The following is a 14107-nucleotide window of genomic DNA, read 5'->3' as shown; positions in this document are numbered from 1 at the left end:
AAGCAAAGCAGTGGTATCAACGCAGAGTACTATACGGCAGTTTGTGAACGAACTGCCGTATCTCCAAACTATGTTGCTTCTTTGCTTTCCCGATCGCCGTTTGTTGTTTGTTTTATCATACATTTCCTGTTGTCATTCTTCAATAGCCGTTCTTTATCGTCCGCTATCGTAAGATAGCTGTTCTTGACCCGTTCGAAGCCGTTTCAGACCCGTTTGAAGCTGTTTCTGACCCGTTCAAAGCCGTTTCTGAGCCGTTCGTAGCCGGTTTTGAGCCGTTCTTGACCCGTTCGTAGCCGTTCTTGAGCCGTTCAAAGCCGTTTCTGAGCCGTTCTTGACCCGTTCGTTGCCGTTCTTGAGCCGTTCGTAGTCGTTTCTGACCCGTTCAAAGCCGTTTCTGAGCCGTTCGTAATCGTTTCTGACCCGTTCAAAGCCATTTCTGAGCCGTTCGTAGTCGTTTCTGAGCCGTTCGTAGTCGTTTCTGAGTTAGCGTTACAGACTGCGATAAACGAGTGATAAACGTTAAAAATATTAAAGATACTTTTATTAATGATAATGATATAATGATATCTTTAGATGTTAGTTCATTATTCACAAATATTCCTAAAGAGTTGGTTTTAAATGCCATTAAAAAACGTTGGACTGACATTGCTAAGAACACAAATTTCAATTTAGCTCAATTTTTACATGCAACAGAATTAATTTTAGATTCAACTAGTTTCAGCTTCAATGGTCAGTTTTATGAACAAATATTTGGCAGCCCGATGGGTTCTCTTTTATCACCTATCCTAGCAGATATTGTGATGGATGATTTGGAGACACAATGTTTATGTTAGTTAAGTGTCACTGTATCCATATATTATAGATATGTAGACGACGTTCTTGCTATATTGCCACGTACAAAAATAGATGAGATATTAATGACTTTTAATAATTACCTGAATTATTACTTGAATTTCACATATGAAATTGAAGTCAGTTCTTCCATTATACAACGATCATTCGTTCTGACAATAGACTCATTACTAATTGGTACAGGAAATCTACATTTTCAGGAAGATATATAAACTTTTTTTTTCTAACCACCCTTTAAAATATCAAATTAATACTATTTATAAACTGGTTGATCATGTCATTCTACTATCCAATGACATTTTCCATCATAAAAGCATTGAGATGGTGAATGATATCTTACTTAATAATTGTTTCCCTAAACCCATCATCAAACGACATATACAAAAAAAAAAAGAATTAATGTATTAAAAAAATCGTAATCACAATAATGATTGTGATATGAATCGTGGACAATCTGACAGAACATCTTTTATTTCATTGCCATATGCTAAAGATGTGAGTTATGATCTATGTCGTGTTATGCGTGGCATTCAACGTCTATAAAATAACAAAAAAAAAAAAACTAAATACATTGATTAAACGTGGTAAAGATAGTTTACATAATGATCAGAGAACTAATGTTGTATATAAATTAGATTGCAAAAACTGTAATGCGTCATATATCGGCCAAACAAAAAGGCGCTTACGTACTCGAGTGAAAGAGCATTTTAACAATATAAAATTGCATGAAACCAATCATTCCGTTATAAGTAAACATAAGTTGGAATTCGGACATGAATTTGATTTGGGCAAAACCTAATATATTACATAATGAGAAATATGTGAAAAAGAGAGAAATCGCGGAAATGTATATTAAAAAATTCAATAATACAATCAACCTACAAAGGACACAGATAGCTTAAATAAAATCTATGACAAAATAATAAAGGTCGTTTAGCTTGGTTTCCTATTTTTATATTTCACTCACTGACAAAGTTTCATACTGATACAATGTTTCTCTCTCTTTAAAATTCAACAAGATGTTAATGATTTGTTTTAATTCAAATTTGTGAAGTGTTTCAATAAGAACATGTGTACTCAAAATTTTATAGCAAATCCATTTATGTATATTACTGCTTTTTGAATTCAAACCGTTTTTTTTTTAATTAATTATTATTTCAGTTTATACTTGAAAAGGACCACAACCATATGGTCGAAGCGTTGTAACTTCTATTAAATAAACAAATTTTGGCTAGTTTGGTCGATTAATTTACAACTACCCCTTTGATTATTGTACTAGCGATATAAAAACAACTTAAAAAATTTAAAATTTTTATTAATTATTTTATTATTTTAATAATATTTAAAATTAAAAAGAGATACTCACTAGACCCATAATTCCTCCCTGACAGGTTCGGGAGGATATGATTCCTCGCCGAACAATTTTCTGAGGCAGAAGACGTCATCTCACTAGTAATCCTGTGCCCATTCCACGATCCCCTCCGCGTCGTCCCATAGCTCGGCCAATTCCCGCCGATCGCACCACCGATAATTTCGTACTTGTTCTATATGCCGATGATTAAGGTATCCACCGATTTGGATGGATTCCTCGGTTATTTTCTGAAAATCGACAAATTTGGTAGATAATATTAATAAACAAATTTATTATATAATAATAAAAACTTACCGGCATTGTGAATATAAGGAACAGAGTCCTCAATAAATTTTCTAGCAGGTGGATCTTCCAAGATATTATGTCTATTATTTCATGAAGTCCTAAGGATATTCTTGTTAAAAAAAAAATTTGGGCCCAAAATGTCTCCCGATCCAAAAGGCATTTTGCACTGCACTTAATAACTTAGCTCGATGACACTTAGCGATACTTAGCTCAGCGACTGCTTTAAACTTTGTGATGAACATCGCAGAGACAGACCCTCTCTCCATAAGCTTCAGCCCCATCCCCTCAGATAAATCGTAGTAATAAATATCTGTTTATAAATTCGAGCGGTTGGACATCAGCGCTCACCGTAATGCTATACGCCATACGCTGTTTTGTTTATACCTGCGGAAAGGACCATGAGAACGCTTAAAAGAGAGAGAGAGAGAGCGTGAGGTGTTTACGAGAGATAGCGCGAGAGAGATGTCGCACAGTGGTGCCATATACGTGAATCACGGAAAAAATTATATAATTTATTAACTTTTAGAGATCGAGCTTTTTTGATGATTTTAATAGTTTTCAATTGCACACATATCAATATTGTTATATTAGAAGAAATAAAACATCAATATAGATCTGATAAAAATTAGTTATATAATGTATTTTTATTTAATTAGTGATGACCAATCTAAACGCGTGTTCAAAACAAAAAAAAATATTTTATAACAAAAGAGGTATTTTATAATATCTTTGAACTGAGCCTACTAGCCCCGGTCTCCTCTAGTCTTCTCGTTATGCATTTATATTCAAATAAAACAAATATAAACATTTTTCCATTTTTATTATAAATATATATATAATCGCACTAAATCGCAGTTGTAATTAATTGCATACGATAATATAGTATGATTTTAAATTTATATAAATTTCTGATTGAAGGGAAATGTAGATAAATGGTGAGATTTATTCAATGATCAAGATTAGTAAGGGGATTTATGATTTTATATTATTCTTTGCATAAAAAAAAAAAAATCCGATTTAAGAACGAAATAAATACGCTTTTATAAAGTTATTATGTCAAATTTGTGAATTCCGTACAATAATTTTCAATGTAAGATCTTCAAAAATTGTAGAAATATATGGAATAAAAGCATAAGAATTTCATATTCGATGATACTTTAAAATTTTCTTCGGAATGACTCTAATGATGTCCACAGTTTTATAAGCGTTGTACCGCTAACAATGCGAGTTCATACGATTAACAACGTCAAACTCATAAGTCTCGAATCTTCAAATGTATGCATGATGATGATCGAATCGACGTTACACCGTATGTTCGATCTCGATCCATGCATTGATGTATCTTTTGATCGATTGGTTAAAATTACCGAGACAGTCGATGTTAAATTTACACAATTTTCATTATCGCGTCTAATGTAACGGATAATAAAAAAAAAGTATCAAATATAATACGCGCTAGCGACGTCTTCACTAAGCATCAGCTCATCGATTGCGAGCTGGTAGGTTTAGTTTTTTACTCCATAATATGCATGAAAAAGAAAATGTAAAAGAGAGAAGAATAAAGAGATTTTAAGTTTAAATCATGACATAATTTCTTCACACGCATTTCCATTCTCCATTTTCTCCCCATCCGTAAGCAGTCCCAGCTCTCATACGAAGCTTGTAGCGGTCCTTGCGGGGGATAACGTCATGCAGGGAGGGGGAACGTGATGCTAGGGACCGCGAGAGAAGATAGAGATAGCGCGAGGCGAACGTGAAGGAGAGAGATGTTGCGTCGAGGTACATGAAAGAAAGAGATAGCGCGAGGTTAGGGACTGCGAGAGAGGTAGCGCTTAGGAGAGCGTGAGGTGTTCGCAAGAGAGAATTTTTTCTATTAATAATATTTAATAATAATTTTTAATAATTTAAATAATGTCGCGATGGGGGAGAGGAGAAGGACATCTTATTCTAGAATAAATATATTTTTTTCTTTTAATATTAATAATTTTAATATGTATCATGTGTATTGTACATTTGTGTGTGTGTGTGTGTGTGAATTTAAAAATATAAATGAATATAAAATATGTGAATATAAAATTTAAAAATATAAAATTAAAGAATATAAAATTAAAAGTGGGAAGGGTGGCCGCTCCTTCTTCTTACGGTCACCATTATACAGTGGTCTGCCAGTCTACTGAAACAAAAAAAAAATAAAAATTTATTATTAATTTTAATATATATTATAAAAATAGATTAAATATACTTACAATATTACCAATCATTAAAATCTTCGGGAACGAGTCCGAAAAGTTCATCTGGCGGTGGCGATGGTGTTGATGGTGGTGATGGTGGTGATGGTGGTGATGGTAGGTTGAGTTCTGTTACACAGAAATTATGAAGTCCCCAGCGTGACTATAGACGTTCTGTATAAGATTTTTTTTTTTAAACCGATTTCACGACTTTGTATCGCTTGCACGATCGAACTCACTGGATTATTTCCCGATATCGCTGGTACACTGACACTAGGTTCGAAAAGTCTGCGTAATGAGTACTTCAAACCCTCGAGGCGTGCGATTCGAGCGCGAAGCAACGCATAATAATAATCTTCCAAATGTTCACATTCAATTTGTTTTTGCTCTTCCATCAACAACCCGATACACTCGTCACATTGATCCTCCTTTTTATTCATAAAATGTGTGTGTGTGTGTTTGTGTGATTAAAAATATATAAAAGCATGTAAAATTTAAAAATATATATAATATAAAAGAATATAAAAGAATACAATAAAATGTAAATATAAATTAATATAAAAGAAAATTAAGAATATTTTTATCGGCTCAATATCAAAGATATAAGTATGAAATTGAATGGATAAAAGAAAATATAAAATAAAAATGAAAATATATGAATAAAAATTAATATAAAATATAAAATTTAAAAAAAAAATGCTAGCGGCAACGGCAGCTGTGAGGTGGTCGGGCGATAGAGGTTGTTACAGTGACTGCAGCGATGACTGGTGAGGTAGTAGAGTGGAGGCTGCGTCTTATACTGAAAATAGAAACAGTGAATTTTACTTTTGTTTTTTCAAATTTTTAATTTATTATAAATATAAAAACGGATACTTACAATGATTACAAAGTGGACACATGTTCCGCATGAATATCAGATGCAGCGGAGCGTGACAATTGCTGCACCACTCTTCTATAATCACTTCATAAGAAGTGGTACAATGCACGCGTATGGCACAAATGTTTACAAATAGTTCCGCATTTCGTACTACACAAGCAGTGCATAATTTAATATAATCTTCAGGTATATAATATGAATATATAGCGCACACCTTCGTTACAACATTTATGTTGCTGATTACAGGCACTCCCAATAATTGTTCAATTATATCCAAGTCCCCGCCGTGCTCGCTATTATAATCGGAGTCTGTTGATTCACTCACTATATCATTTTCTTCTCTATCACTATCTTCCGCAATATCTATAATTTCTATGTCATTATCACTATCTTCCGCAATATCTATAATTTCTATGTCATTATCACTATCCTCAGTCATAATAATATCTTCATCCATTTCTTTTACTCTGATCTGTGCTATACGAATGCTAAAGACTGTTTGATGCGGAGACAGACTCTCTCCATAAGTTTCAACCCCATCCCTCTCAAAATTATCGCAAAGGAATATTTCATTCAAAGCTGCCGAACGTCAACGCTTTTACATTTGCACTTATATAAATATTAAGAAAAAATGTTTTGCTCTCGTTTTTATGGGAGATTTTCCGCGAGGGTACAAAGCTGCCGAACGTCAACGCTTTTGCACCTAATCACGTTTCAACATGTTCGTCGCAGCGTTGGCCCTAAAATCTTCATTTCTTTCCTAATGATAAAATGTCTATAAAATGAAAAACATAGTTTTATGGATTCTAGAACGCTCCGTTGACAAGTTCGAGCAGCCGGACATCGGCGCTTCCGTAATAAAATTATTCTAATGAGGGTACAAAATTGTCGATCGTCGGCGCTTGTTCTATACCTTTTTGGGAAAATGTCTAGGATCCCTCATAAAAAAAAAAAAAAAAGTCGTAAAGATATCCATCTACGAATATTGCACTCAGAAAACTCTCCTCCCTCCTTTGTCGAAACATCCCCTCCACCCGCGTGACGTCAGCCCCCGCGCCAACGAGTTCCCCCGCCCCGCGTGACGTCATACCCCGCGCCGAGAGATACCCCCGCACCCCGCACTCCCCTCGGAGCCCCATGGGTTAGAATTGGCATAGTATACCTACTAAAGATATCGGTGTTTATCTTTTTTAAGCGAAGGAAGACCAAATAGGTATGGATTCTTCGAAGAAACTTTTGCAGCCTTTCTATGCTTTAAAATCATTTCGATGCAGTCTCTTAATTCTTCTGTTAGTAAGACTGGTACCGTTCGTCCAAGTTTACCTCTGAGGGTAAATCGCACATATCTTTTAGCAATTTTTTTGGCACGTGCTGAAAGTGCTTTATATATGTCGTTTGTCTGATAATTAATACCTTGATACGCCTTATAATCCTCGATTAACGTCCTTTGTATCTCTCCGGCTCTACGACGATTAAACACTTGTACTGAAGTCAATGTAGATTTAGTAAGGGAAAGCCATGCATCATAGGAGAACTTTTCTTTCAAAAAATTGTAAGCTGTTTCACGTTCTTGTTTTAGAAAATTATGAAGCTTAATAATATCTGCTTTACAGGGTAACGTAATCTTTTTACGTCTTAGATTTCTACTCATTGTTTCTGATATTGTTTTTGATATACGTGTTGCAAAATCTTCGGTAAATACTTTCAAAAAGTCTTCAGCACGTAACTTCCTTTCCTCGTCTTCTTTTCTAATACATCGATTGATTAAAAGTTTACCCACTTCTTTTATTAAACCTCCAAGTCCAGAAGCCAGTGAAGGAGTTTTGAAAAATTTTCCACATAAAGATAAACCGGCTAACGTATTAATTGCTTCAATGCAAGTATTGCTGTATCGGGGGAAGTAAATGGAAGCAAAATCCGTAATATCAGAATTTTTACATTTTATTACTTGAAGCAGGCGACCCATCCTTCTTAATTTTTGTCTAATCAATGCATCATTGTGTTCAGATGTTTTATATTTTTCGCACTGTTGATTACCAAATGCTATTACTAGTTCGTCGTAACGGATATTTCTTACTATATCATCTTCTCGTAAAAGTGGGAAAACTCGTAATCTTAAAGCATTGCTTGCCTCATTATGTATACGTCCAATTATTTGTCTTCCTAAAATTGATATTGATCTACTATCTTTAACTTTAATCATTTCTTTAATGCATCTTTGATAGTGATGTCTGCTTGTAACTTTTCGAATGAAAGCTTTACATTTTGGACATACGACGTATTCAGAAGGTATCCTGTTGTATTCTTTCTTTGAACGTCTTTCTACTAATAATTCACCATCATTTCGTGCACAATCGGTATTAAAATAGAAATCTCCACGTCTACGTATCGTTTCTAAGATCTTTCTTCGTTCTGCATTCCCTTTTGGCATGTGTTTAAATTTTTGAACTTCCAATTCATTTGCATGTACTCTCTCAAGATGACGAGCTATTTTGCTCTGAAACGTATTGCAATACATACAGAAATGCTTCTTGTTTCCTACACCAACTGATGTAACAAACATTTCAGTGTCATCCCGAGCACATTTCCCAGATACGTTTAGTGACATTGATATGTCTAATCCACTAGAAGTATTTGCCGAACTGTTAGTTTCTTTAGCAAAAGAATTTCTTGTCTGATTCATCACAGGTTGAACGAAACTTTCATTAGACGAAGTGTTTGATGGTACGTAAGATGGATCCTCATCGCTAACATTTTCAATGTTGTCTTCCATAGTATTATTATCAAGACATGCTAAAAGAAGAGAAAAATATGCATTTTAAATAACAAAAAAATTATAGATTTGTTAATATATAAAAAATTATACAGAATGTTTCGTTAAAAAAGATTCACACAAATATTTCAGAAACTTTGTTATTTTAAAAAGTAATTTAAGTAAAAGTTATTTGTTGTTGAGAGAGTCATCTGATGGTAATATTAATTTGATTTTACATCAAAATCCAGATGTTATTTCAAGATCAACTTAATTTTTTAAATCACTATAAATAATTTTATATCGATTCCTTCTAATATTTGGAATAAAATTTGAAGGATAATATGATCAAAAGTGAATAATTTGAGATATGTTGTACTTTAATATGACAATTTTACATAAACTATAAGTTCTCGTAAACTATTAACTTTTTGGTCATCCTACTCTCATAAATTTTTATACCTAATATTGCAAAAACTTAATTTATATAAAAAAATTATAGTGAAGTCCGTTTAAAAAATTTAAGTTGACCTTGAACTAAACTTCTGGATTTTGATCTAAAGTCAAATAATGATCATCAAACGAGTTCCTTAACATCAAATAACTTTCACTCGAAATATTTTTTAAGATAAAGCAAATAAGTTTCTGATATATTTGTGTATATCTTTTAAAATGGGTTACTCAGTATGATCCATATTAGTTAACGAAATGCTAGACGCCAGTATAATTGCTTTTCTAATTTACTTTTTATTTATTATTTTATTTATTGGTTAAACCTTCATTGAGATTTCCAACGTCATCCTGAATGCCTATATCTGATATGTTTAATGACGTAGATGACATGTTATATTCTTTAGTAACATACTTTGTTGTCTCATCTACAGATTGAATAAAATTTTCTTCTGTGTTTGATACATAAGGTGGATCCTTATCATAAATATTTTTTGAAATGTCTTGTACAATATTATTATTATTGAGGTATGCTAAAAAGAGTAAAGAATAGGCATTAAATATCATAAAAATTATACATTTGATTTTAATATATTAAAAAATTGATATTAATATATAAAAAAATTATATTATTTACATCAATAATTAATAACACAAGTTGACGATTTAAATTTTTTTTGGACTATCTCAAATAAGCAGAATATCTTAAAAAGATTTTTGCACGATGAAATCAAATTCAAATTTGTCTATTAGACGTAATACTTTTGACTAAAATTTCATCGAAGGTTTGAAACAATGATTTTGAGGAAATTTATAACATTATAAATAATAACAAATAATTTTTAGCGCTCTGCTATGTTAAATAACAAATTTAAAAGATGGTAATCGGCGACACAGAGCAACCACGAATGTCAGTGCGCGAAGACCGCGAAAATTTTGATTTTTCGCTGTCTTATACCTGTACACAAGGCACGAAATTTCTTAGCAATATATCGAAGAATTATTTAGGAACAATCTCTTGGTTTTCGAGATCTGAATTCCTACGTTCCTTTTACCCCCCTAGAGTGATGTAGACGAGAAAAATATATCGGTCCGAAAAAGTCGGCTGAATCGGGACATTATAAATAATACTTTCGCGTGTGGCATTGACGAAATTAAAAAAACTTCTCTTTTAACGAAATTAATAAATTCGGTTTCAGCGCGCAAATATCCTTCAGGTTTACTATATCCAGTACGAATAAAATAAAATTTGTTGGCTTGTGTAAGCAAATACATAAAAATTTAAATTATATTGAAAAAGATTATATAAATCAGTTATTTTTTATATTCAAATTTAAATAACAGAATAAATTATACAAGATCGCATCTTGTATATTTTCCGCTTTTACATTGTGTTATTGCAATTTACTATAAATAAGAAGTCAAGAACGATGGAAAATTACTTTGATAGATTGATGATCAGATGTATCATGGATTTTTCGTCCTCTGTTGAAATTGGTTTTCTTTGAGATATATAGCTTACTTAAACAACATAGGATTAAAGAGAAATTTAGAATTTGCAAAATATCTAAAATAATTATTTTATACAGTACACATCTGCATCGTGCATGGAATGTATAACAAAATATATTATAGATGTTATATATGTTAAAACTTAAATCAAGTATAAAATTTTTAGGTGTACAATAAAAGAAATGTTAAGAGATAATTATATTTACCAAATATTTAGAGATGTATTTTACATACAAGTAATAATAGCTATTATAATTATATTTTAAATATAGAGTGAGTGAGCAGATTTTTAAAACATAATTTGTGTATATTTACAAGAAAATTATAATTATTTTGAAACAATAACATACCTGTAGTGGAAACAGGTGCACTTATTTCAGAATGTTTAGACATTTTATCTTCTACAATGGTGGGTTCAAATAAGTCGCAATCTTCATATACTTCCAATACATTGCCATGCCAGTTACATGAACGTTTATCTAAAATTATATATATCATTTCACAATTCATACTAAAAGATAAAAGTAAAGATATAAATATACTGTTAATCTATAAGTAAAGAAATAAACATATTATTATATAACGAAAGGATCCACTACAGCTAAGTATAACTTTTTACAAAAGAAAAACTATATAAAAAATTACGTAGAGAAACTAAAACAGAGTTTATTTTTACAAAGATCTAAATCAATCAAGTTCAATGCAAAATGGTACGGATGTTCTGACATTAACATTCATCGATAATCTTTAGATGTTTTTTTTTATATAGTACAGTCAATTAAGCGATAGAAAACAGACCCATAGATATCTATTTCATTTTAAGAGCAGGCTGAATAACTCAGTGCAGTTTAAAAATAATTTTGTAATTTATTACATACCTTCATCGAGATTTCTAACTTCATCCTGGATATCTATGTCTGATATATTTAATGACGTTGATATGTCAGATATATTTAATGACGTTACTATGTCTGATGTATTCAATGACATTGATAATAGACTAGAAATATTTGCTGAGCTATTAGTTTGTTTAGCAACAGAACTTGTTGTCTGATCTATCACAGGTTCAACAAAATTTTCACTATATGATTTATTTGATGATACGTAAGATGGATCCTCATTGTAAACATTTTTTTCAATTTTGTCTCCCATAGTATTACTATTAAAAATTCCTACAAAAGGAAAAAATGCACACTAAATATGACAAACATTATAGATTTTGACAAACATTATAGAATATTATAGATTTTGTGCTAATAAGTAAAAAAAGCATGACATTTATTCGTGTAATTAAGTATTAATTAAATACATTATTTCAATTAAATTAAGAATGAAAAATTTTATTTAAATACACATAATTAGTAATCTAATTTGCATGCAGTTATAGAAATTAAATTTCTTTTGTAACCTTCATTGAGATTTCCATCGTTATCTGTATCGTTATGGACATTTTTGTGTGGTACATTTATTGACGTTGATATATGTAATCGATTAGAAGTATTTGTTGAATTGTTAGTTTGTTTAGGAACAGAATTTGTTGCCTGATCTATCACAGGTTCAACAAAATTGTTATTTGATGAATTATTTGATGATTCATAAAATGGATCCTCATCGCAAACATTTTCACTACTGCTTCCATAGTATTACTATCAAGACATGCTAAGAAAGAAAAAATAGTTATGAATATAAATATGAAGATAGATATCTCACAAAACTATAAATTTTGTTCTAATAAGTAAGAAAATATGACCACATTATTCGTATCATAAATTATTACAATAATTAAATATATTAGCATTTCAATTGAATTAAGAAATATTAAACATATATACATATATATAACATAAACTAATTATGACATAACTATGACTAACTATGGCATAAGAAATATTGAGTTATTTAAATATAAGGCTGCTTTTGCGAGAGAATGATCATGATCAACTGCAGCGCAGGATTAAAATAAATCCAGATTAAATTGATCAATTGCAGTGCAGGATTATTTTAATCTGTATTTTAAATCTATCGCAAAAGCAGCCACGATGATTAACAATAATAATTTGTAGTAATATAAAATAAACTAAACAAATTATTTATTCAAATAAATTCCACCTTACCTTCTTGATTCTGGATTTGCAGCAAGTTTTGTTTTTTGTGCACGTTGGGCAAAGTAACACGATGTAATATAATTTTAGGTACACACAGGTTAGTTAAAGAATGCTTAATATCATTAAGTACAGTAATATTTTCTGTAATAAACAATAGAATAAAAGATTTTCAAATAATAATAAATTAATGATTGAGAGAGTGAGAGAGAGAGAGAGAGAGAGAGAGAGAGAGAGAGAGAGAGAGAGAGAGAGAGAGAGAGAGAGAGAGAGAGAGAGGGAGAGAGATACGACAAATCAAATAGTTTATTTGGCTATTTCTAACCTCTTTTATGATATATGCATTATACATATACTTACTATGTTGTGCTATGATCCGACAAGTATACTTGACATTTTTATATTTTGCCACACATTCATTTTTATTTTTTTTAACGTTTTCTGATTTACAAATATGATAGATCCCATCATTGAATAACACGAGAGCAAACATTGTGTATGTTTCTTAATACATAGTACGATACACGTGGCAATATCTATATATTCCTTTTCCTCCTTTTTTATAAGCACCTATTTTTATTATATTGTAATAAATGGTATTGAGAGTATTGAGCATTGTTATAAAACATTTACTAATGTGATAAAGAAGTGCATATGAAAAAAAGAATAAAAAAGAATGTAGATATTTCCGCGTGTACTATATTTATGTATTAAGAAACACACGCAATGCTTTTTCTATTTGTTTTATAACAATACTCAAAATAATTGTAAATTAATTACCACTTCAGACACAAAAATTTATTAAAATCGTTATCTAATTATTAGATTACCTTCATATAATTTTCAACAAACACTAAATGACCGTTACCACCTACGATGAGATATCTTGTCTCTTGTCTCTCGTCGGTGCCGTTACTAATTTGTTATTAAGGTCCGGTTTTCATAGACCGATCTCAGAACCTATGTGAACTTGGCATCCGACTTTAAGAAAATGTATTTTTTAGATATACATTCGATTAAGGATGTGTAGGAGATACAATCGGAGACAAAAGCACCAACACTATTCATCTTATAGAAAATCTGTACATGTTATAAGAAATCGCTATAGTTTAATTGCCTAAAGGTGCCTTTTCATGCTGACGCTAGACGCTGAATTTTAGCGTCAAAAGACGTCATCATATGATCAAAATTGACGAATTGGTATTTTTATTTTTGGTCATATGACGTCTTTTGACGCTGAAATTCAGCTTCTAGTGTCAGCATGAAAAGGCACCTTAAGTTTAGTTTTTAGTTGTTTCCAGAGTTGACATAACGAAATGCTCAGAAATCGGAGAAAAAGCCAGAATGTCAACAAATTATTATTATTTTGTTCTAAATGATTTAGTAAATGCTATTAAAATTTTGCAACATTATCCCTTAAAAATGCAATTATACATGTAAAAAATTTTGAAATACATGGTACCATTTTTTCCATATTTTTAACGTAATTTAATCGATCATAATAATGATTTTTTATAAGATTATATGTAAAATTAGCAAAAATTTAAATTATAATAACTTTTAAATGAGTTAGTAAATTAAATTCAAATTTTAACATTAGCTTTAGTATTAAAGCGGAAACGATTTATATAATTTTGATGAATTTTGTTCCATTTTTAAATGTCTCCTATACATCCT

General features: G+C 31.1%; 1 protein-coding gene across 1 annotated transcript; it reads right to left on the bottom strand.

The window, feature by feature from the left end:
- Nucleotides 1–6779: 6779 nt before the first annotated feature.
- On the bottom strand, nucleotides 6780–13226 carry LOC145938519 (uncharacterized). The gene is made up of 6 exons (XM_083042224.1): nucleotides 12791–13226; nucleotides 12443–12574; nucleotides 11207–11500; nucleotides 10679–10807; nucleotides 9143–9349; nucleotides 6780–8407 (listed from the first exon to the last, which is right to left on the bottom strand). The coding sequence occupies exons 1-6, from the start codon at nucleotides 12921–12923 to the stop codon at nucleotides 6780–6782; spliced, it is 2523 nt and encodes an 840-aa protein (XP_082898350.1). The 5' UTR covers nucleotides 12924–13226.
- Between the last annotated feature and the right edge of the window lie 881 nt (nucleotides 13227–14107).

Source organism: Prenolepis imparis, unplaced genomic scaffold (assembly GCF_030444845.1).
Source record: "Prenolepis imparis isolate NDT839.2.m4 unplaced genomic scaffold, iyPreImpa1.0 SCAF_1, whole genome shotgun sequence".
Taxonomy (NCBI): domain Eukaryota; kingdom Metazoa; phylum Arthropoda; class Insecta; order Hymenoptera; family Formicidae; genus Prenolepis; species Prenolepis imparis.
Note: the sequence above shows the minus strand (reverse complement) of the source record. Positions and strands in the feature narration are given on the sequence as shown.

Excerpts from the sequence above, each read along its gene's own strand:
- LOC145938519 (XM_083042224.1), bottom strand. The coding sequence starts at position 12,923 with ATGTTTGCTCTCGTGTTATTCAATGATGGGATCTATCATATTTGTAAA. Across the intron at positions 9,350-10,678 it reads TGCACCTGTTTCCACTACAG|CATACCTCAATAATAATAAT; the intron begins GTATGTTATTGT and ends TACTCTTTTTAG. Across the intron at positions 8,408-9,142 it reads CGTTGGAAATCTCAATGAAG|CATGTCTTGATAATAATACT; the intron begins GTTTAACCAATA and ends CTCTTCTTTTAG.